At 32.0% G+C, this 26,477-nt stretch overlaps 1 protein-coding gene and 3 non-coding genes across 4 annotated transcripts; all 4 read left to right on the forward strand.

The window, feature by feature from the left end:
* On the forward strand, positions 1–26,477 carry LOC132756094 (uncharacterized). Its single transcript, XM_060747085.1, has 15 exons — positions 1–130; positions 7,836–7,999; positions 8,402–8,494; positions 8,893–9,025; positions 10,391–10,499; positions 12,614–12,668; positions 13,225–13,322; positions 14,331–14,391; positions 15,281–15,368; positions 15,823–15,950; positions 16,737–16,751; positions 23,964–24,016; positions 24,301–25,162; positions 25,445–25,553; positions 26,320–26,477. The coding sequence occupies exons 2-15, from the start codon at positions 7,922–7,924 to the stop codon at positions 26,475–26,477; spliced, it is 2,040 nt and encodes a 679-aa protein (XP_060603068.1). The 5' UTR covers positions 1–130; positions 7,836–7,921.
* Positions 18,285–18,401, forward strand: LOC132756098 (U5 spliceosomal RNA). Its single transcript, XR_009629281.1, has one exon. It is a non-coding gene; the product is annotated as a U5 spliceosomal RNA (small nuclear RNA).
* LOC132756100 (U5 spliceosomal RNA) lies at positions 20,613–20,730 on the forward strand. The gene has a single exon (XR_009629283.1). It is a non-coding gene; the product is annotated as a U5 spliceosomal RNA (small nuclear RNA).
* Positions 22,753–22,869, forward strand: LOC132756099 (U5 spliceosomal RNA). Its single transcript, XR_009629282.1, has one exon. It is a non-coding gene; the product is annotated as a U5 spliceosomal RNA (small nuclear RNA).

Below are 26,477 nucleotides of genomic sequence, written 5' to 3' on the forward strand. Positions count from 1 at the left end.
TAACATATCCCACAATGCATGACAGGAATACTTAAATATAAACATCACGATGTTTCATACCCTATATATTTATAAACTATTTACTATTTTGGCGACTTACTCGATTGAATTGGAATATATTTAAAAGTTTGTAAGTTCACTTAATATAGTTTACTTCTTTGTAACTTTTTATGCATTTACTATATACATGTACAAAGTTTTTGTATTTTTATATACTGTGTATACATTTTATGCTCTGGTTGCTAATTTCTAATTGCTAATTGTATACTAAATGCAGACGAAATATGCAAATGCACATGTTTATGATAGTGCACAAAACGATTCATTATCAAGTTTTATTTTAAATAATAAACAATATAATTTTGAAAATCAGAAGTTTGGTTGCTCTTTCGTTTTATAACAGACAAAACAATAATAAAGAAATAGACTTGCACCACGATTTTTCTTCTATATTTTAAAAGTCAAAGCTCATGTTTGAAGTAAAATCGACCCTTAGTCGAATCGGTCCCAAAAATGTTGTCTATATAATCAATTTGACTTGTTTACCAACACTTTATAGGTTGAAATATCACTTTTCGTGCAAATCTCTTTTGAATGCTAATCACCAGCATAACTAGAGTCATGCTGCCTAGTTATAATATTTTGATATCGGAACCTCTTTAACTATACATATGGACAATTTTGATATTGAAACCCCTTTAACAATACTACTGGACTATTTTGATATTGAAACCCTTTAACTACTTATGGACTATTTTGATATTGAAACCCCTTTAATACTACTAATGGACTATTTTGATATTGAAACCCTTTTTACTACTATTGGATTATTTTGATATTGAAACCCCTTTAACAATACTACTAATGGACTATTTTGATATTGAAACCATTTAACTACTTATGGACTATTTTGATATTGAAACCCCTTTAATACTACTAATGGACTATTTTTATATTGAAACCATTTTTACTACTATTGGATTATTTTGATATTGAAACCCTTTAACTACTAATGAACTATTTTTATATTGAAATCTCTTTTAAGTACAACTGGGCTATTTTGACATTGATGCCTCTTTAAATAACTACCATTGGACCATTTTGATATTGAATTCCCTTTTACTACTTAATGGGCTATTTTAATATTGAGTGTCCTTTTACTAATTATGGGCTAGTTTGATTCTAACCACAATTGCACTATAGTTTAATATGGAAACCCTTAAACTTCTAATGGATTATTTTGTCATTGAAACCCTTTTTACTTCCATTGGAATATAATACAAAATAAGTGCACTACACTAGTGTAGCATTGTAATAGTTTTACAAGTAAAAATGCCTAATAATCGTATGTATTCGGGATATTTCGGATAACACGGTGTAACTTATAGTCCTTACTGTGTGATAATGGTAATGGTGTGATTAATATATCAAGTTTCTTGTTAGCTAAACCATAAACAGATAACATTAATGGATTCTTAATTTGGTCATTTTATCTATGTATATACTAATCGAGATCCCATGACACGCGGAGATGAATCATACAAACACACATATGATATGTATTGTTAGTACAGTCAAGGTCTTTACAGTCAATGTCTTTCAAATGAAAGACCCTGGTACAGTCTAACCACAGTAAGAGACCACCACCATTATGCATATATGAGAAACCACTGGCGTTCGGCATATTTGCCATGCCAATAATGGTCAAATTATCATAAAATAATCACCCCTTGATCATCAAGAACAAAATAACAATCCAGCACCCGTTTACTATATAAAATAACTATCCAGCACCCATTTACCATATTAAATATATTTTTTATATAGTAAATGTGCAGAACGCTTGTGTAAGAAACTTACTAAATCACTAAAATGTTTATTTTCACTTGCCTATACCACGTGACATTTTAAGATCCGCACGTGGCACCTGATAAAATGTAGAACGATCACATAAGAATATTTTAGGAGAAAATCATTATTTTTTCGGAAAGTGAAAACATGTGCTTGAATTATCATATTCAAGGAAAAAAAGAATGATTTTTTTTCTCTTGAATAAACATGGGCTTCTAGCTAGAATAACCGGGATCTACACTTCATATAAATAATTATATAATTATTTTAAAGTTCTGGCTAAAAATAAACCTCGGACCGTCTTTTGTATTGGGTTTATTGCCATGCAAATCATTAACAATCACCTGTTATTGGCACCGTGTTTAACCAAATTTGTCTGTTAGCAAGGCCTGGACAGTTAAGATGAGTAATTCTTAATTTCTATAGCTGCTTTTAATACTTTTAGAATAAATTAGAATAAACTTGAAACAAAGCTATATCCATTGATGTGAAATGTTTGGACTAAAATGGATTCAACTTTTCGCGATTCTACGGTGGAAATAAAATTAGATTGTATGTACTGTCCCTAGGATATCATAGAAACAATGCAACTTTATTAAAAACGAAAATAACCTAGTTGGATACATCTCCTCTTTGAAGTGACCGCTGTTTAATGTGTAATTATGATAGAAATAAACTGTTCAATAGAAGCACGTGATGCGCGTGCCTTAAGGGTACAGTCAATATTGACATATATACTTGTGTTATGACGCAAATGTCCCCCTAGAAATGTTTACACAATATCATGTCATATTATTATAGAATATAATAATTTGGATGTTAATATGCCTGCTTTATTTTCATGTAGGTTTTATGATACTCCTATGTACATAGGCATATGAAATCCATGCAAAATTTATCAAAAAAAAAAAAAAAATTGTAAAAGTACCTAAATGCTGACAGATGTGCAGAATATAATAAACAGTAACAGTTTATTGTTAGATATTTTACAACTGTATCATATGATGCGAGTCCCTATCATATTTCATTACCTTTATATGCATTTCAACTATTTACCGAAGCGTCCTGGTGCCAATTTTTAACATGTTCTATAAAAATGATAACTCCTACGTAGGAGATAAAAAAAATCCTAATTAGGACTTAATAACTTCTACGTGGGACTTTTTAACTGTTCTCCTACGTAGGAGTTATAAAGTCCTACGTGATGGACTTCTTAAACTTCTTATTAAGCTTTTTATCTCTACGAGGATTACAATTCAAACGTAAGTCTTTTAAAAGCCTAATTATGGCATTTTACTCCTACGCAGGACATATAACCTAGTGGGACTTTTAAAGTGTTCAACCATGATTTAACTCCTAATTAGGCATTTTTTTATCTCCTACTACATAGTCCTACGTAGTAGGTATAAAGTCCTAAGTGGGAGATATAAACTCCTATTTATGTTTTTAATCTCTTACGTAGGAGTTACAAATGCCTATGTAAGACTTTTTTTTATCTCCTACGTAGGAGTTAAGGCACTAGATGCAGCTTTAACTATCGGACAACGGATATAACACCAGCCATGCCCTCAATTTCTTAATTGTGGACCATCAAGTGGAGATGATTTTATCATTTACCTCTATGTAATTTTCACGGAGTATTAGCCAAAATATGAATTTTGAGCCAAAAGTAGATCACTGTACGGCGGCCAATGAGAACCTAAATGTACAGTAATCTAAGACAATATGAAAAGAAGAAAGTAACCTCGAAAATAGTTGTTAAGCCAGCTAAGGGCCTGACTTTCAACCCGTCACTCTCAGTGCTAGGGGCTCATGCACACTAACACACTTTCCTCGTCCTCCGGCCTACTTTGTAGAGCCAATGCCCTCGGCTTTAGTTAGTACATCGGTAGCAGAGTCGTGGGTTGATATAGAAGCTTAACTAACCAGCAACTGAGGTGTGGTGTGGTCTCAAGGATCATCCCTATACATATACCGGTATACAACAACAGCGCTCGATCCATAACCAGTCAATGTGACCTTGGTGATGCATCAGCCAAGCTCCAAATCTTCTGCCGGTGCCTGCATGCGCCTTCATTGCGACGTGCCCACAGCGAGGGAAAGAGAGAAAGAGCAACTAGTGCGAAAGAAATGCCCCTTATATCCCACTGTCAAAGCACATGCTCGTTACCGAGAAGGCACAGGACACTGGGCACTGACGTGATTCTTGATTTTCTAACTTTAAAAAGGGACAATGCAATTAAAACATTCTAGTACAAGTATTGGTATGTGATTTAAGATTATGACCATGTAGACATGCTGAAAGTGAAAGCTTGCATCCAAAATATTTATTTAAATTCAAGGTCATACAAAAATTCAATTGAATAGTTGCACGGCTAATGACAAAAGTTGCGACACTAACTGAACGCAAAACTTCAGGTAAATGTTTAGGTAAGACAAACGCCTGTGTGAGTAGGATAGCCCCATCATGCTGACCACTCCCCCACTCCACCCCTAATAAACCACACAAAAACCACAAACAAACAGCAGCAGCAGCAGCAGCAACAACAACAACAACCCAAAACAACAACATCAACAACAACCCAAAAACAACAACAACCCCCCCCCCCAAAAAACAAAAACAACAACAACAATAACAACAACAACAACAACAACAGAACAACTCGAGCTCCAAAAGAGAAACGAAAAAACAAGAGAAAACAAAACACAAAAACCCACTTTGTAAATGACACATTTCTTCCACTTTTGTTTTTATGAATGTATCGATCACATTCTCTTAGCGATATGAACTTCCTAAATTGAAGGTTTTATCTTAATGTAGAATACCCAATGAGAAATATTATCTGCTGATAGCAAAGTACTTAACAATTATATATCACTGATCCCAGCCCTCGTGAATTGAATAGGTTTGAATTTTACGGATTTAACGACTTTATTGCATTTTTCGTCGTTGACAACCCAAGTTTAACACACATTTTTATACCAGGTATCTAGTAGCTTCAGTTTAGTTGACACAAAAGAACGAAATCAGTTCGCTCTTTTTAACAAATAATACTTTTTTTATAGCAATGTAGTAAAGCATAATCTTTTCTCTTGTTATGTCATATTTTATTCCATGTTGTTTTGTCGTGTACCTTCGGCGTTGTCTTGTCTTGCTATTTTGCTCCTCTTGCCGCATGAAGGGTTACAATTCATAGATCCCTACTATAAATTCTATCTAAATAACAAAATATTTAACCATAGACATCGACATGTGTTCTTTAATAAACAAATACCTGTGAAATTCTTCTTGTAATCCATTGGTGTAATAAAAGGACCTTGATAAAAAGGCAGGGAAACGCATCGAGAAATTTTGGTATATAAAAGAGGTAAATTGTTGCCCTTATTGAAATTTTGGTATAAGAGGTTAATTGTTGCCCTTAGTAAAGTATATTTGTAACTAAGAAAAATCTTTGTTTTCTATGATTATGATGTAGGTTGCGACAAGGGGAGATAATTTCACCGATTTTATTTTACCTCTTTTTAGAATATTTTTGCAAATATATACATATCTTATATTATATAAATATATGTCGTGGTTGCAGGGAATAGATAGGGTTTCTGTCGTAAACATTTAATCTAGATCATCTTAGGCATAACATCAGATGATATCAATAGAAGTTTGTCTTTATTAAATGATGTTTCTAAAAAATCGAGCTAAGATGTAAATATTGATACAATCTGATACAACCTCATCTTGTAATTTATGTTTATAGTCATAGTAAAACTGTTTATATTTGTATACATGTACTTGTTTATGTAAGTAAAAAAAATCTGTTATGTTTTGTTCAGCTATAAAGACTAAAATTACATTCACGTGATATTTGTTAGAATATACTCTTCCTTAAGATATAATGTTTTAATATATAGGTATACTAATATATATTATCTTTAAATTTTTGTCTCAATTTAAGCTCGACTAATCTAAGAATAGGTAGAGCTATTATACTCGTTTTGTTTTTCGTGCAAATTGGTACATTTTATCTCTAAAACTACTAAACACTCATTTGATAGCATAATATGAGGTCATTGTTCGATGCCCATGACTCTAACACGAATTTTGACAGAATTATGGACCCTTTTAACTTTGAAAATTAAATTCTACATTATTCCGGATCTTGTTTTAGTATAGTCAATAACGCTGTCTTGTAGATGTGAAGAAAGTGTAGTTCTATAAAACGGATAATATAATGTATCATTAGCCAGTTAGTTTGTGTTCAACAAAATTTTACAAGTGCACTATTTCGACATGTGTGTAACAAAAAATGAAGGAAGGCGTAATGGGACGTGGTTGCAGGGCATAGATAGGGTTTCTGTCGTAAACATTTAATCAAGATATGCGCAATTGTTAAAATATTAGGATCTCATTGCACTTATAGTTGAATACTAGTAAGTGAATGCATTAATGGGCGTGTGTTTGTATGTACTGTAAATAGAACTGAAATAGATCTAAAGATATTTTACTCGGATGTTTATTTTTTTGACATTTTTGTCATGCACATTTTACGTTTAACTTAATAAACAACAACGGATGCAGACAGTTGCGATTCAATTTTCGGTCAATTTTCATATTTTCCAGTTCGAAAGTCCTTTTTTGTACGTCTTATAAGGTTAATAAGACTATCAATACCTTTATGAAAAAAGTGAAAATAATAGTTCACAAATTATCAGCAGTCGTGTGTGTAACTCAAATGCAAAGTAAACTGTGTATGGGCCTTTGCAATAGAAACTGTGCATGTAATTTGACATTATTTTGTGATATCCATTATTTAAATAATTATATGCTGTTTGGAACCATGATTTCGATTATCTAATTAACCAAATTTCAAGTTTTTTCCCTTCAGAGAAATATATCTTGTTTTATGTTTTAAAAAGACACATGGTTTTTGCAGTTTCGCGCGGTAAGAGATGAAAAAAAAACAACAAACAAAACAAACAAACAACAACAGCAAAAAATAAAACAAGAAAGACTCCATACAATTTATGGTATTAACAGCGTTTTATGACTCGGGTAATAATATGACGAAACAATAATTATTGATAAATGCAAATGACGTTGACCCTCAGTTTCTACCGACCCTTGTCTTATGTTCTTATTCTGCGCATTTGGGATCAACTTGCAGCTGTTTATAGGAGCTAGAAGAAAGCTCTGCGAATAGAATGGAATAATTTTTCCCCCATGTCATACAACAATTCGTCAGTTCCAGGGGGGGCCGAGGGAAAATTGGGACACCCACAATTGACCAAAACCCACATTTTTAACAAAAAACAAATACAAAACCCTATAAAAAATTTTAAAATTAAAATTTTAAATTTTTGACCTTTATGTAAAGGTAAAAATGAAACTAAAAAATTCCATTTTTTAAAAACCTATTTAAAATAAATACATCCCCCTTTTTTGGGGAAAACATTCCCAAAAATGGTACATTTAAATTAAATTATTTCAATAGTGCAAAAAAAGAAAAATTTTCATATCCATTTTGGCCATTTTTTTTTGCTTTTGAGTACAAAAGGACTTACGTGAAGAAAAATTCATCTTTTTGGGTAAGCCAAGTTATTTACCCCGTATCGGTAAAAAACCCCTGATTTAAAACTACATGAACCCATTTGCTCAGTAAAAATTTTATTGGTCCAGTGGCACCGACTCATCAACTTTTGTACGTCTCTTGACCAAGTCTGCTAATAATTGAACAAAAATTGGGTGATTAAAACAACAAAATGTAGGCTTTTTATGTGTACAAAACGACCAAATAATCGGGTCTTTAGTGAAACATCATGTAGAAAAAAATCAATTGTATACATGTATTTTATCTTGCGCAGACGACATTGGCTCATTTTAAAAAAAATAATGCATGCAAAGAATGCACGTATTTGAATCGGTTTTATGAATATATTTATTCAAAAAAATCTTTACAATCATTAAAGGGTACCTAATTTTCTTTCAGGTTGTATGCCACTATTTAAAAGTAGGTTGCACGCCACTATAGACTAGAAGTTATGTAGAACAGAGGGAAAACCAACTGAAGTTACAATGGGGGAGATATTTACACTGAATTCCGCTCACAACTTCGGAATATACACGAAGTCGGGGAAAAGGACAATATTTCAGGTATATCACGGTTGTTTACCTGACCCTCAATGAGGACAACGTAATTTATAAGTATCTTCATTTTCGCATTTTTTTTTTAAACTTCCGTAAAGGCAGTGATTTTATATCAGTGTCTACTGTCAATATGATAAAGTTTTCTGTCTGATGTATGTTTTATTTCTGTGAAGAAACTTAAATGTAGCCCTACATGCCTCAGATTTTAATCAAATATTAGTTAACACATCCGGCTTTTATCTATCTAAGTTTATCAATAAAAGTTTATCTATTAAAGCTAAATTTGTCAGAGAGCTTTTTTGATTTCATATTAAGAATTATTATTTTAACAATACGGAAAACAAACTATCAGATTAATGCTTTATTTTAAATGCTTTACGCAGTAATCCTTTCTTTTTCGTTTTTCAGATTGACTTTTCGTGTAAAAGAATAAGCCTCATAGAAAGGGGAAAAATATCCAAGTCCTACGATTTCTCAAACTTGGACCAGTATGACTCCGAGGTATAGTTAAAGTTCTATTACGTAACGATTTCGCACAATGAAATATATGTTATATAAAATCTCATCCGTCTTTAACCGGACAATGCCGACATAAGAAACGTAACACACGTAATAAAACGGAAAACTATGGTGGCTGATTTGTGCGTCGTGTTGGCGCTAGCGACAACAGGACAAAGCGCCAAACGCCGCGTTGTCGGACGTTCGTCTTGTCGTCCTGTCGCTAACGATGTACGCCAAACGTCACGCTGTCTTACTTTTGTCGCTTTGTCACTTTTGTCTACATGTAGCTTTTGAATGTATTAGTATAAAATGCCATACAATTCATGCAATTTCACCTTTTTCAAAACTGCACAGTCACAATTTTGAAAATTATTTCAATGAACCTTTTCTTTTCCCAGGAAAATCTACACATTGTTATCCGATTTAGAAACAACAAGGTGCTCGAATTTGATGCAGACACCGCCGAGGAGAAGTATACAATATGTCGTCTGCTGGGCATTGTTCTTAATCAAGAACCTGTACAAACAAATGGTAAGTTATAGGTAGATTTATACAGTCAAACCCAAAAAGCACTTCCGGCAAACCTTTATTCAAAGACCAGCATTTTATTTCAAGTAGTTGAACAAGTAGTTCAAATAAAAATCTGGAAAAAGGTGATCCATCGGAAGCATTAATCACAACTAAATTACAGGAATAAGCCAATTTTCAAGAGAGAGGGAACAAGTGTAAACAAGACTTAGTGCCACTTCTTATATACTAGTATGCTATTAGACCACAAAGTGATAAAAAGACAACTTTGAGTGTAACCATTAAAGTATAGATCTGTACTTTTAAAGTTTTTTTGTAATATTTTTTTCATGAGTCAGACGACATATTAGGGTTTAATACACATGCTAACAACGTTTTGAAATGAGTTCAGCCTGATTATAAATGGTTCACATTGATACAGTAAGGTCGTGGCATAGTTAATACTTTTATATTGAGAAGGAAAAAACTAATTTATTTGTGGTGTATATATATTTTTTTCTCACGTTATTCTTTTGAGATATAATCTGAAGATAAATATAATTGTGTAACGTAATTACTATTCAAAATACATCAGTGAGGTAAATTATGCTAATTCTGATAATACTTAAATTGTATTTATTTATTCGTAAATTATTAGTGAATTATATGTTTAATTAATAGTATTGCTAATTTATTATGATACAAATCTAAATAGACTAAATTAAATTGTTGCGATTATCCATTATATGTGGTATCTGGGTACCACGATATTATATACATGTGTTTGATCACATATGAAGTGTCAGGTTTATAACTAAAAATAGTGTAAGTTTTATGCTGCGGTCAAAATGTTAAGGACGGACAGATGGACTGACGAACGGAAGGATTAACACGGACAACGCCAAATCTATATCCCACTGCTATATATAAAACCTATTGGGATAATAATTAAAGCTGTTGTGACGTCGTGAATGACATTACACATCATTTTAACAAATCTTAAATATTTGGAGACTTTTTGAAGAAAAAAGTATCAAAAAGGCACTCTTATTGTAGGCACATAAAAAATTTCTGCAAGCAAAATGGGAAAAATAATAGAGCAACAATGGTCATATACCTTTGGAAATAATGCATCCAAGTTGCCTTCCGCTTTGACATATTTTTCTTTATACACATTGTCTCAATTGTATGGTGGCATATTTCTGCCACCAGATAACCTGATAACTAACTAGTTAATTAAGAGGTTAACTAGTTAGTTATCAGGTTATCTGGTGGCAGAAATATGCCACCATACAATTGTTCAGGCACTTAAGTTTTACTTTTCCTGCCGGAGAGAAGGTTGTGATGTTTTTGTACACTTATCGTTATTAATTGTTTTCATCTACACAGGCATTGAAACACGTGACAATGGGGTAAAAAACCTTTGTACAAAGAAACAAGTTTTAAAGGAAGGAATTCTGGACAAGAAAGGCAATACCAAAATACCAACATGGTCAAGGTATGTTTTTACACCATGCGTTTACTTCTTCTCCGAAACACGCCCTGTAAAACGTTGATGGAATAGGAATTGTGCCCCTCTACAATTACACGTCAACGTAGCGTCAAATGACGTTGTGTTCTTTAATCTTTGACCTGTCCATTTTTCTATTGCAATGGATTTGTTCAGCTATTTTGACCTGTCCATTATCATTTTTTGAGTATATCCAGATAAAGATTTAAAGGCACATTATGCCTCAGAAATTCATATTATTTAATTCTTCAGAAATGTCAAACATATGTTTGATAATATTTTTATAATCGTTTAAGAACATGCTAGATGTTTAACTGCTGAAGAAAGTAGCGCTGAACGTGCAGAAATGTGTTATAAAGGAAGTAAAATGTAAAAAAAGTAGAATTTTGACTTCCATACAAAATACTGATTGACTATTATGTATACCAATTACCAATAGAGAAAAAATGACTATAATCATACCAATTGCGAACAGAGCAAAAGAAGCATGAGAGAGTTCATGAAAATGGCTTATAAGTATTTTTTAGAAACTTTAATAAGATACCAAAAATAAAAAAAAGTTTTTGAGAAATAAAATTTATAGCATTTCTAGGCATAATGGGCCTTTAAAGTTAGTCAGCCACCAGTAAAGAACCTGGTTAGATTGCCCGAATGTGCAAGTTAGCCTGGCTCTATACTGGTAACAAAGGCTAATCACTTCCGGTTACTGTAAGTTAAGTGTTAAGAAAAAGAGCAACACAAGTATAGTAAACTGTTAGAGTTAGGTCTCAGACTTGAGCACTAGTAGATCTCTATATCATGTGTTTATCCTAGATCAACATTAAAAATGGACTTATACATGTTACAATTTCTTGTGTTTTTCTTACGATGGACAATTTGCCTTTAATAACTCATTTGAGAAGACAAAAACGCAGATATTTGTACAAGGGACAAGCCATAAACAAACAGTCTAAAACAAACGTATAAGGTAATAGAAAAAAACACTCAATCAAACAAGAGGAAGTTTTAAATGTCCAAAAATAATGACAAATATGATTAATTGTCAAATTTATGTCTATATTTAGACATAGAAGACCAGGGTATTCCCGTATTATTAACCAAACGTATTGCCTGTTATATCTATAATTTAAGACTTGAAATTTAATAAGATGATAACAATATATTTTGTAAGGCTATACAAATCTGAGATTACAGATATCCAAGCTGAAATATAAATAAAGGGTGTCACCTTTTAATACAGGTATGCTCTAGGATATGATAAAATATTTTCTAAAGCGTTTTATTTCATAGACCAGGAAGTTATGTCACTTTGACGTTATTTGTCAACATTTTTTAAAACCTATTTTGAATGACATGTTTTAATGTGGAAAGAAAGATCAAAGTATGCCTGCCGCTGATTCCTGAATGATGAAAGAGAATACATTTGGAAGTCGCATGACGTGGGTCATCGGGACTTCTTTCTTGACAGAAGTCTGGATAAAATCATGAAACTTAAATATCTGCCCAACATACACTTGAGCCCGAACACTCGAACACATCAACTTTTGAATGACACATCAAATGTGCATGTTTCCCCGCGAAGTAGTTTGTTAAATTTATCTCAATTTATACGTACTCGTAATCAAACGCTTTTTGCAGTGTACAGTTTGAAAATAACCGAAAACATGTTTATACAAGTTCTCAATAAATTCAGTTATAGCTATATTTTTACAATATTGATAACGAATTGCTTTCATGTCTTATACTGTGCATGCTTAATCTATGTCCCAAAAACAGAAAACGTATATAAGTACATTTATATTTAGTAAATAACCCAGGGTTATTGTTCCGTAATATTAACAACGGAGTAATGACCGCGTAACGACAAAACCAAATTTAATTAGTTTTTTGACCAAAAAGCATGGATCCAGACCGCCTGCGCATCCGCGCAGTCTGATTAAAGGATCCATGCTGTTCTCAATTGTTTAGGGTTTGTAAAGCCAACAGCCAATGGATCCTGAAATCAGGACTGCGCGGATGCGCAGGCTGGTCTGGATCCATGCTGGTCGCAAACCCATTATGTCGGTTTTGTCGTGACATGGCTCATATCATTTATTTTACAGGCGTCGACTACAAGTATGTCCTGGAGAATTTTCCTACTATAAACCTGGAGATGAGGTATAGTAACTATTATCATACATAAAATAGTCAGAACATCAAATGCATTTCACAAGAACAAATACCTCAATTGACACAACATGTTTTGATGCAATTTTTATCTTGGACAAATCGTAGGAAACGCATTTTTATATCCATCATAGAAACTTAAAGTACTTTAAGCAAGGGGAGCGGTATAGTGGTTAAGGTGTCTGTCTCTCATACCTAGGATCATGGGTTCGAGCCCTAATCGGGTCACGACCATGTTTCTTCATCTGGCACCAGTACTAGTTCGTTCCAGCAGGGTCCTTCGAATAGAATATATATTTTTATTTGAAAGACCCTGGTTCCAGGAAGCGGACTCGAAAGTGACTAATATAAGTTGCTAGAACCTACATAAATATGTTTAAACCAAAATACCTCAACTGGCATTATTTCATGGAATGACTATCGAAACTGTGCCTTTAAGAGTGAAAAGGTGGTAGAAGTGAGGGATACGATTTATTCATAATTACTTGTAATGCGAATTATGAGATTTATGTATATAATATGTTCTTTCCTTCTTTCCTTTGAATAGGTTGCACTCAACCTTGTTCAATTATGGGAGAACTCTACATCAGTGAACACAAATGGACAGAGCGGCTTTGTTGTTGCTGTGAGGGATAGATCGTACTAGTAAGTTGGCGGTTTGATAAAAATAGATTATTTTCATTGTTGACCTAGAATTCAAAAAAGTAATTCCGTGTAAAGTATGGTAAGGACAACATGGTGTCATCAATTAGAAATGACAAGCAGTACGTACGTTGGTTGTCTTTTACGTCACCGGACAAAATATTAAAACATTCATGTCATTTTGCTTTTGATGGAACCCTCATAAGTTCGGTAAAATATGGCCAATGCCTGAAAAGAACACCAGAAGTTCAAGGATCCCTGTCAGAAATGATCCGGAATATATATATTTTTCAAAAATACATGCATAAGGGTCACACTACTCTTATACGCTCACTTGGCTTGTGCACGTCCGCACGAAATGTACTGTAGACCTCAATTGAATTTGTAGTTACACGCACCATACACACGACACGTTAAACTTACCATCAGCCAAGACATTTGAAACATTTGTTTGAGAGTCTAGCAAAATTATACTTAATACTATGATGGCTGATTTGGTACACTTGCGCGTTGCGTTGTCGATAGCGACAACACGACCAATATCGTTATCGCCTTTTCGTCTTATCGCTACGACACCCACGACAAACGTTTAAAGGTTTCGTTGTGGGCACTTTTCGTGTGGGGGTTTTTGGGTCGGTGTGAAGCGCCCCAAACGGCGCGTTGTCGTCCCGGCTTTTGTCGCGATATCCCCCCTGTGCTTGGGTTTAACTTTATGAATCCTTCGTTTTGAAAACAAACAAAAAAATGTGACTTTCGCGACAAACCCAAAGAACCCCCCGTTTGGCTTTGCATCCTTTAGCACATGAAGAAAAGAACGCAGTGGGGACACAACCCCTTTTGCGTTTTCGTGGCTGTCCAAAGAACAACCAAACGCACAAAAGTGTACTAAATCAGCCACCATATAATTCCCATTCTTAAATGTTTATTTACTAGTACAGTAATACATTGTAATACAAAATTACTAACAATGAATATGGTATTTAATACTATTTATGTTTGTCATATTTTTAGTTTCAGATTACCAAGTGAGAAAGGTGTAAATACTGAACAAGAGAGAGACAAATGGGTTCAGGTAATATCTTGTGATCTTCAAGATATCGCGAGATTTTATAGATAACGCGAGACCTTTAAATGGGTTTACAATATAAGATTTAAATGGTATACCAATTTATAGAATCCTGTACTGAATGGTAGATTTACATCATTATAAAGATGACAATACTGAAAAATGAACCACTATATAAATCATATTAGTGAATGGTGCACCAATATAAAAAAGTTAATCAATCAATGGTGCACCAATATAAAAAAGTTAATCAATCAATGGTGCACCAATATAAAAAAGTTAATCAATCAATGGTGCACCAATATAAAAAAGTTAATCAATCAATGGTGCACCAATATAAAAAAGTTAATCAATCAATGGTGCTCCAATATATAAAACTCTATAATGAATGGTGTACTACGAAATAAAAAAAAACAATAGTGAATGACGCGTCCAATATGTAAGTCCAATAATGAATGAAACACTAATACACAGAACCCAATGGGTTAAGATGCCATTAGTAAAATGGTACACTGATATAAAAAGTCCAATACTGCAAATCCAATACTGAACGTTACACCAATATACATATAATCCAATAACTAATACACCAATATACTGCGTATAAAATCCAAAAGTAAATGGTACACCGATATGGTGATTCCAATTGTAAATATTGCATTATTCTATAGAATTTAAATGTCCGATGTATATTTTCTTATGTGTGGTAAATTATTTACGATGTAAACTCTAATCAGCTGCAACTTTTTCGGTTAGATTTTACTTCTGTAAATGACTATATAACTGATAATATGAACAAGAAACCACACAATGTTGTTTAATACTCAACTTATACTTATAAAAATGCCTTTTCCTTATTATAAAATTCAACTTTTCGATTTTGTCTTTCACTTAGGCATTCAAGCAGGCCAGTCAAAGAAAAAGGGCAACATTCTTATTGCTTGAAATGTCAAAAAACTCGGAATATGTAAATACAAGACAAGGTATGACCAATTTGCTTTTTACCGGAATACGACAACAAATTTACATCAAGTAATACTTTTTATTATGCATCTATTTGATAGTGATTGAAATATAAAGCTAGGTAAGTAAATGTACACAACATGTAAGGAACTTAAAACACGTAAAGAACATTTAAAAAGTTGCCGCAAGTGAAATGTTTTAAAATGTTTATAATAGGACTAACACCACTTTCCTGCTTACGTGGCACTGTAACTTTAAACCCAATAATCAAATCATTATAAAGTAGGAAACTATTGTTATTACTAGCAAAATTAGTACACAATTTCAAAATTATGGTAATTATTAACTAATACTTTTGTTATGACGTCATTGCTATTCACTTGAATGTTAATAAAATTGTACATTTTGATATCCCCCCATGGAAACAATTAATAAATAACTATCTTTTTTTATTATTGTACATTATTATGTCAGATGTTCCGTTACCTAGTATACCGTCGGAAGATGAAGACGAAGTCTGCTATTACAACCAAAATACGAGCCGTTCAACCATGTCGTCCAGCGACTCCAACTCGAGCAGAGAAATACTGGAGGGTCTTGAGGTAAGCAACATATTTCACGGTGGCAGCTCTGGCGTTCCATAGTGATTCTTTACCACTTTTTAATTCCTCATATAATAATTCTTATTTGCTCGCCATTTAATTGTCAGAACACATACTTCCTAGTAGAATAAGTATGTAAATAGTAACACCCGCTGTTCATCATTAAGTTTTATTTACACGTTTTCTAACACGGGGGGGGGGGGGTGTGAACCCATATGGATCACAAAATTGAGCATCGGTAAAAAAATATATGTGAATTTCCGTTGCTTCCAGATGTTAGTTTCATTTCATATGTGAAAAAAAAAATTTCATAAACGGGGAAATTTTTTTCCCCCTTTTTAACTTTAATTTAAAAAATAAAGCGTTTTTTTGAGAAATGGGAATGTTTTCCCTCCTTTCCTGATTTTCCCTTTAAATTACCCTTTTTTGTTGGGAATTTTTATGCAGTCTACATCGAGATATTATTGCCGTCGTGGGTTCTGGTGTGCCCAAAATATGCAATGCGTATGAAGAAAATGCCGCTAAACGGACTCCTCCAAATACAAAGTTTTCAAAAGATCTTACCAAGCAATCAAACATCTAGAGCAGCGGAAATTCACATATATTTTTTACCGATGCTCAATTTTGTGATCCATATGGGGTTCCACTCCCGTGTATAAGGTTCGTAACAGTATTTAAACGGACACATATCTCATACTTTTTATTTATCTTTAAGTAAATTTATATAACAAATGTTAATTGGTACAGTTAGTGATAGGCATATTGTTCTTTACTTTTCAACGGCAGAATTCGGCGAGTAGCGTAAGTTTTAGAACTATAGCCCCTTCTTTCCCGCAGTAAATGTATTTTGCGCTTATTTTCACTACGTTACAGCTGTTTCAGAATATGTTTATGTTGTAATAAAATAAGATCACAAACAATGTTCAATATACCCGGTTTTTTACCCATTTATGCACCATTCCTGAATGAATAACCAACATATTACACGAGTTAGAATTATTTTACAGGTATTAATTTCGTAGAATTATAATAAATTTTCTAAAATTGTGTTTACGCCCCCCCCCCCCCCCCAATTCAAGTCTATATAAATTTAGATAGAAAACATATACACTTTATCAATGTATGAATATCAAATTTTTTATGCTTTTAAAGGCTTTTTGACCCCTTTGGAGTTCCTCTTATTCGGATTGGCAAGTTATTATTACATGTAATATGTTCGGTTCAAATGTTTTGACTTTTTATTGTGAAAAGTCTCTCTCTGAAGTGCCATAGAGATATTTAGGATAACTATGACAATTAGAATCTATATCGAATGTTATCATAGATCTACAATGTATATTGTTACATTTTAAAGAAATTGAGTTTTGCCGTGAGTTAAAAACAATGTATATAGAAACATGCGATTTATATGCTAGGCTTAACATATTGTGTTGCTTTTTGATACTTGCTAGAACTTTGACAGAAATGCGATAATGGTAGATTCTAATATATAGATTTTGATTTTTAGAAAAATGATGCATTATGTAAATTTTTACAAAAAAGTGTTTGAAACTATTTGTTGGCCAATAGAATTGGCAGTATTCAAATGAATCAAAACACTTTTGGTAAATCAGCGAAATTTAATACATTCTATTTAATCAACAGTTTTATAAAAAGAATTCAGACAGTTTTTGTGTTGTAGTGTTTGTAGGTAAGCAGTTTAAATGAACGACTGCGCCTTTTTTGTTCCTTGATCAGTTTAATTTTGTAAATGCCTACTCCTAAATACTTAACCTTTATACAGAATGCAACTGTTCCACATCCAGGTTCTAGGTTCTGGAACTATCATTTGCAAGACTTTACTTACAGCAAGGGGCAAAAACCGCTTTCACCTTTTTTCCTCAAAAAATTTTTTGTACAAAACCCGCTTTTATTTAAAAAAATGTTTTATGTAGTAAAAAACAAAAATTTACTTTAAAGGGAAATTTTTTCAAAATATAGAGAAAAAAATCGTAAAAAGGGAAATTTAAAAAGTTTGGTTTTTTAAAGGAACTTTATCGGGAAGTCCAAAATCTTCAAAATCATTGAAAATTTTTTTTACCAAATTGGTAAAGGGAAGGGATCTGTTTCATTTCAAAAAATAAATTTTTTTACTTCCCTTTTCTAACTAATATTTATACTTTTACCCATTTTCATCATTAAAAAGCATAAAATAATATCAAATATAATGAAAACAACTAAATGTGTAAGCTTGTTTTATTATATCAATAATTAAAGGTCAGTTTAGATAGAAAATAAACCTTGCCATTTTATAAGATAAAATTTGGTATTAAAGCATTTTCTTTCCTCTTCTTTTAACTCTGGTTTCACTACAGACACGAATAAATCTTTCGCCTTTTACTAAAGATTTCCGTGCAGTGGAACAATCAATGAGTCTATAGACTTATTTCTGTAATCCTCTGAAAAGAGGATATTAAACAAAACCATTATCTTTATCAAAATTAATTATGTATGAAATGGTGATAGAATAACATCATCATAAATCGTGTCCGTCTGATTATTTACCATTTTTTTTAAACCAAATTTCTAATAAAATCATTCCTTAATATGAATTGTTAAGGAAAATATTAGCTATACCAACTTATAATTTCTTACATTTTCGGGAAATGTAAAACAGTGGCATCCAATGATTATGTTGTTCATTCTGGTCATATCGGCGCTTTATTGATTTGTAAACAAAACGGAAAGTGGCGGAAAATGCCACTGTCATTTTAAGGTGCAGACAGTTAAAATAGGACTGTGGCTCATATTTACTCCTTATATTTGTTTTAACTACATGTATTAGCTTTTTAATGATGCATAGTTTAAGGAAAAATTGCTCTTGTTTACATTTTCTTTAAATTTAAGTTTACAATGGGAAGTTAATATAAGGCTGAAAGACATTCCAAAGATCCAACAACGTTTCTGTAATGACATTTTCGGCATCTTTATGTTTTTTCTAAGAATATATTCATTACAGTTCAGTAACATCACTTTCTGGTGGTGCACGTAATTGTTTGTTGGTTAGGCATGATTGATTACAATACGATGATTTTTCGATTGTTTGAAAGAAATTACATAAAACAAGAAATAAATCTTTAAATAAATGATACTCAATCGAATAAAAACTTGTTAAGTTGCATATATTAGTTTTTTAGTTTCAACAATGACATAATACTTCTTGTAAGGTTATTAATCTTGAAAGATATGGAACATCTATACGTTTCTAAACGAACCTTTCGTGTTTTGGTAAGTGAACTCAATTTCTAACACCATCTACTCAGTCGGTAGGGAATTTTTTTTATAAATACTTGATTAATATGCAAAAATATATGAAAATTGTAAACATTATATCAATTGAACACATCAATAATCATAAAAGATATCAGACACATATTTGAACATCATAATCTTAGGTCTGATATTATTCTCGTTATTTTGGACAAAATTTAAAACTCAGATCTTGTGTAAAAACACGCAGTAAGTTCTTACGTAAAATGAACTGTTCACAAGAAAAATGTAATGAAATCTAAACTGCAGCGTAAAATATTTTGTTGGAGAAACAGAACTTAAAATCTGAGCAATTTAAATAGAAAGTTAAAGAACTATCCTGTACATTTTGTTTAAGAACTCTCCTTTACATTTTATTTTATAATGGCAAGAACTATCCTTTATATTTTAGTTTTGAACTACCTTAGAATGACAAGAACTATATCCTTTACATTTTATTTTAGAATGGCAAGAACTATCCTTTACATTTTAGTTTAGAACTACCTTATAATGACAAGAACTATATCCTTTACATTTTATTTTAGAATGGCAAGAACTATCCTTTACATTTTAGTTTAGAACTACCTTATAATGACAAGAACTATATCCTTTCCTTTTTATTTTAGAATGGCCGACGAGATTCCAAGATTTCATTTTGTTATTCAAAATGATCAATGAAAACTCGTCTTATATGAAGTCAAACTGATTTTATTTAGACCGGATGATAAAGCTAAAACTTTTCGAAACAATGCATTTTAATGAATGACTAATTAGAAATTTTGTTAAGTGTATTTCCTTGGTCACCCTTTCAGAGATGATTTAAATTGATTTAGTTTTAAAAGTTATGAGTGTAAAAGAAAATTAAAAAAAAACTGTTTTAAATGATCAAGTAGATGATCTACTAACAAGAAAAGTTTTCAAATGAACCTTTTTTTTAAATGAACACAAATACAAATAATTTTAAATAAGGGATTGTATACAAAATGTTTGGTATTATAATGTTTGTTAAATATTCAGTTTAATTTTCATGCTATTTTCTTTTTCTCTGCAACCAATATTGAATGTATGTAACATTAGTATGTTTTTATTACTACTGCAAGGGAAATAAGCGTTAAATAGTTTAAATAAAATTACACTTTAGAGGACTATGAAATTAAAACCTATTATTTACTTCCCTTTTTAATAAACTATCTTTCTTTTTTAAAATATCCATTACAAATGCCATGTTTTTATATCTAATTTTGTAAAAACAACCCAATTTGTTGATTATTTCATAATATTTCAATATAAGGTCAGTTAAGAAAGAATAAAATTAAAGCTCAACTTTTAAGCATAAACATGTTATATAAAATAAGTGTATTAATTTGCTAAAGTTAACTCTGGTTTCACTACAGACACGAATAAATCTTTCGCCTTTTACTAAAGATTGCCGTGCAGTGGAACAATCAATGAGTCTATAGACTTATTTCTGTAATCCTCTGAAATGGGGATACTTAACAAAACCAACATATATTAAAATTAATTACGTGATGAAATGTTGGTAGAATAAAACCATCATAAATCGTGTCCGTCTGATTATTTACCATTTTTTTAAACCAAATTTCTAATAAAATCATCCCTTAATATGAATTGTTAAGGAAAATATTAGCTATACCAACTTATAATTTCTTACATTTTCGGGAAATGGAAAACAGTGGCTTCCAATGATTCTGTTGTTCATTCTGGTCATATAGGCGCTTTATTGATTTGTAAACAAAACGGAAAGTGGCGGAAAATACCACAGTCATTTTAAGGTGCAGACAGTTAAAATAGGACTGTGGCTCATATTTACCCCTTATATTTGTTTTAACTATTAGCTTTTTAATGATGCATAGTTTAAGGAAAAATTGCTCTTGTTTACATTTTCTTTAAATTTAAGTTTACAATGGGAAGTTAATATAAGGCTGAAAGACATACCAAAGATCCAACAACGTTTCTGTAATGACATTTTCGGCATATTTTATGTTTTTCTAAGAATATATTCATTCAGTAACATCACTTTCTGGTGGTACACGTAATTGTTTGTTGGTTAGGCATGATCGATTATAATACGATGATTTTTCGATTGTTTGAAAGAAATTACATAAAACAAGAAATAAATCTTTAAATAAATGATACTCAATCGAATAAAAACTTGTTAAGTTGCATATATTAGTTTTTTAGTTTCAACAATGACATAATACTTCTTGTAAGGTTATTAATCTTGAAAGATATGGAACATTTAAAGATGTAGCTCTATACGTTTCTAAACGAACCTTTCGTGTTTTGGTAAGTGAACTCAATTTCTAACACCATCTACTCAGTCGGTAGGCAATTTTTTTTTTATAAATACTTGATTAATATGCAAAAATATATGACAATTATAAACATTATACCAATTGAACACATCAATAATCATATAATATATTAGACACTTATTTGAACATCATAATCTTAAGTCTGATATTATTCTCGTTATTTTGGACAAAATTTAAACCTCAGATCTTGTGTAAAAAACTCAGTAAGTTCTTACGTAAAATGAACTGTTCACAAGAAAATGTAATGAACTCTAAATGCAGTGTAAAACATTTTGTTGGAGAAGTAGAACTTAAATATCTAAACAATTTAACTATAAAGTTAAAGAACCATCCTGTACATTTTATTTTAGAACTCTCTTTATAATGGCAAGAACTATCCTTTACATTTTAGTTTAGAACTACCTTATAATGACAAGAACTATATCCTTTCCTTTTTATTTTAGAATGGCCGATGAGATTCCAAGATTTCATTTTGTTATTCAAAATGATCAATCAAAACTTGTCTTATATGTTAATTTTACAGGAAGTCAAACTCATTTAATTTAGACCGGTTTTCAGTCGGAAAAACATAGGCTAATATAGAGCTAAGACTTTCCGAAACAATAGGCTAATATAGAGCTAAGACTTTCCGAAACAATGCATTTTAATGAATGATTATTAGAAATTTTGTTAAACTTGTATTTCCTTGGTCACCCTTTCTCAGAGATGATTTTTATTGATTTAAATTATCAAATACAAGATCAACTAACAAGCGACCCTTTTTTTTTAAATGAACACAAATAATTTCAAATGAGTTATTGTATACATTATGTTTGTATAATGTTTGTTTAATATTCAGTCTAATTTTCATGCTATATTTCTTATATTGAATGTAGCTACATTATAAATTTTACATACTACGGCAAGGGAAATAACCGTTAAATATTTTAAATAAAATTACACCTTTGAGGACTATAAAATTAAAACCTATTATTTACTTCCCTTTTTGAATAAATTATCTTTCTTTTTTCAAATATCCATTACAAATGCCATGTTTTTTATATTTAATCTTGTAAAAACAACCCCATTCGTTGATTGTTTCGTAATATTTGCAATATAAGGTCAATTTAGAATAAAATTATAGCTCAACTTTTAAACATAAACATGTTATATAAAATAAGTGTATTACTTACTAAAGTTAACTCTGGTTTCACTACAGACACGAATAAATCTTTCGCCTTTTACTAAAGATTTCCGTGCAGTGGAACAATCAATGAGTCTATAGACTTATTTCTGTAATCCTCTGAAAAGAGGATATTAAACAAAACCATTCCAAACTATTCTTGTTAAACATGGCTTATAAAGACACATGAAAATGGCAAAAAAGACATATCAAACAGTAGTAAAAGAGAGTGTATGTTTTATTGTTTGAGAGCGGAATTTGGTAATAATTATATGTATGCTAGTGTCAATTTATTCGGCACTTTATACATCATGAGCCCAGAAAAGTAATTACATCTAGATGGAAAAGATTAATTATTTTAGGTTTTAAGATTTAAGGAGAAGTGATTTTTAACGATTCTGACAATTCTGTTTTTTTTCTCAATTTCTTGCAATTTCCTAAATTTGATTCGTTACTTTGAATAGTATTGACTATTAACAAGACTTAATCCAGAATATTTCCGACATACTGAGTAAGATTGTCATTTTTCATTTTTGATCAAATTATCACGCATGTTGTCTTTTCTGTTTATTGAGTGCGCACTATTATTGCATTTGCAATATAGCTTAGCTGAAGCTCAGACTGGATACTTCTCAAACTATGATTGGCTTTGCGTAAGGTTGATTCATTTGCATACCTTTGAAAACGAAAATGCGTGCTTTTAATTTATTTGGTCCAAATACAATCTTAATTAATAGTCCAAAAATACTATTTTAGTACAAAAAAGAGCAAGAGATAGAAATAGTCTAAAAGTTATCTGTAACTAAATTGTACATTTTTGTGTATAATATGTGTATCGATATGTGATAAGCTTACGGAAGTTTTGGTTTTTAAAGAATGTCCCCTTTAACAGCAACCTAAAACGTTACTTTTAATTTTCAAAAGTGAGGAAATAAGTGGAATGTTTGTCAATATTTCAACTTAGAAACCAAACAATGAGTATAGGAAACTACCCATTTTACAAAGTCCTAGGTTGCTCACATATGATTGTCTATGAATTTAAAGGATATTGTTTTATCTAGCGTTCATTTAATTTTTTCAACTAATGTAAACGCTTAAACAAGCGGTTACTTTTCCTAAACCGTTATTTTATGGTGAAGGAGATTAAATTTGTTGGAAATGTGTTGCTTTCTGACATCATGAGAAATGATGGAAGTTGTAAAATGGTGTTTATGTTGTTCTATTCAGGTCATAAACGAGTTGGACGAAGTTCTGAACGATGAGTCGGCGTCGTCATCGAGGTAAGTATTAAAAGTTTTTTAATATTCTTTTAAGAATCTAAACAGAAAGTTTAAATTTTGAAAGTGGAGTTTGAATATGATCAAGAAAAAGAAATATATTTTTTAGAATCTAAACAGAAAGTTTAAATTTTGATAGTGGAGTTTGAATATGATCACTTTGTATTTAGTCCATGCATGTTCTTTTTGGAGTCATTTTATATCTTTCAGAACATTTAGTAAAAAGAAGCGGATTCTTAAATAAATTTTCTTTTCATTAAAACAAAAAAAAAACATTCTGGTTTCAGAAATGCACAACGTAATATATCTCTCAGTGTGGTTGAGAAAACAAGCCCTATGTTAGTTTCTCCTTCCAAAAATCGGGCACGTCCACCTGCAATATACAACATGAAGACCAGCTTTAAATCTGAGGATGATGCAGAACCACCAACTTATGACTTCATTCCAGAACCTGATTATTCACCGCCACCATCACCGACGAACCACTCGACAAGCGAGTCCTCCTCAGGTTTCGGGTCACTTGGAACAGACAAACACTCTTCAGGCGTGTATAAACAAGTTATAACTCGAAGGGACTCTGACAATGACAACCGCGTGATCAACAACCGTGTGTCTGGAAGTTATAACCAGGTGATAAAAAATGATGCTCCGAATAAACGTTCCTCGGGGGAATACACAAAAGCTATAAAACCAGGTGCAGGTGCTGTGAATGTTATGTCAAACTTTACTGAAATCCCAAAACTAAGAAGAGTTGGATCTAAAGACACAAACGAAATTCTCGACAAGGACGTAAATGTCAGTCCTAGGGAAAAAAGTCCTCGTGATTCAAATCAACCAGTGTACACAAATGAAAAGATATCTGTAAAACAGATGCAAGCAAGTATCGAAAACACTTACATTAATGAGGTAAAAGACAAACAAGAAGAGAAATCCGATAAATTACCAAGTCCTAGAGATAAAAGTAAGTTTCCTGTACCAGCACCGTCGGCACCACGACGAGCACCACCACCGCCCGTATGCAATATCCCGCCGGCTCCGCCACCTGTGTGTGCACCCGCGCCTCCCGCAATACCACCACCGCTATCTCAAGTGAAACAAATGAAAGGAAAATTGAAACAAGTGCATTGGAGTCGCACACCAAAACCACTAGTAAGAAAAGTTCTTTATCATCACGGTTATATATAAGTTGGTCACAATAAATGGGTCCTGAATATCAAGTGATAAGATTGAAAATAGTAATGTAATACACAATGTATGTAATTTTGCTTAAAGACAGAAAAAAAAACAAACAAACAAACAAAAAAGAAAAAATACGAAATGATCAAGGTCGGCAATGGTTCGATGAGTTGAAAATTAATTTAATAGTAATATTTATATTTCCTCGATATTTTCCTATGTTCATTTACAAATGTATATTTATCATTTATCTAGGTCCAGAATTCGATTTGGGAGCGTCCTCGAGATATGACCCCTAGATTGAACCTTTCTCTTCTGGAGGAACAGTTCTCTCTGAAGGAAAAAGACACACCTCCTACTCCTGGTAATTCTGAAATATTCTTTATATCTTAGTTACTAGAGGATTGTGATGATCGACTGTATATGTACAAAAATACCATAGTGAGTTTGCCTATGAGGACACTTCAGAAAAATAATTTAGTTTATGAAAACAATGCGATCTCATGTTCATCGTGATGGACATGCCCTAAAACACGACGTTTTCGGTCACTAAAATCCGATGTCGCGGACCGAATAACTTATAAGCAGAGTTTTGATACACAAGCATATTCCATTTTTGTGAAGTCAAGAAATCATGCTTTAACAATTTTCATCCTCATTGTATTCTAAACTAGGTGTAGAATAAACGCGGCATATTTAAAGAAAACATTAAATTGACGTTGGATACGATATTTTAGATAATTGATTCTGGTTTGGAAAAGTGTCATAAAAACAATATAGGCGCAATTAAGACGAGCGATTGCTAGTATATTTGTGACATATGTTTCCTCATTAAAATATTCGAATTTTACAAACTTCAATGACTATTTCGTTCAGTTTTCTCGCTGAGCCTTCGGTCTTTCTTCTCTTGATTCTCACGACACAATTTTTTTGAATGGAAAAAAAGCGAACACACATTCATGACAGCTTTATATTATATAATAAATAATCTTCACATCACTCAAATCATTCACAAGTGTTATTAATTTGTATTTTTTCACAAAATCCATGTATAAATAAACACAATATCAATGCAAATTTGCTAACACCCGGGTCAACAAATATATTTGATTACCATCAATGCATTGTAGGCCCGAAGTCTCCATCAGCCGGCAAGCAACAATTGTTAGTGGATGCTAAACGAGCACAGATTTTGGACATCTTCATGTCTGGTTTAAAGAATGAAGGTACGAGGAAACTTGTGGATGTCTTAAACTGTGTGACAGAAGATAAACAGTTTTCCCTCTAA

Source organism: Ruditapes philippinarum, unplaced genomic scaffold (genome assembly GCF_026571515.1).
Source record: "Ruditapes philippinarum isolate M1 unplaced genomic scaffold, ASM2657151v2 ctg4004_1_1_1_1, whole genome shotgun sequence".
Taxonomy (NCBI): Eukaryota; Metazoa; Mollusca; class Bivalvia; order Venerida; family Veneridae; genus Ruditapes; species Ruditapes philippinarum.

Excerpts from the sequence above, each read along its gene's own strand:
- LOC132756094 (XM_060747085.1), top strand. The coding sequence starts at position 7,922 with ATGGGGGAGATATTTACACTGAATTCCGCTCACAACTTCGGAATATAC. Across the intron at positions 8,495-8,892 it reads TGGACCAGTATGACTCCGAG|GAAAATCTACACATTGTTAT; the intron begins GTATAGTTAAAG and ends TTCTTTTCCCAG. Across the intron at positions 25,554-26,319 it reads AGACACACCTCCTACTCCTG|GCCCGAAGTCTCCATCAGCC; the intron begins GTAATTCTGAAA and ends AATGCATTGTAG.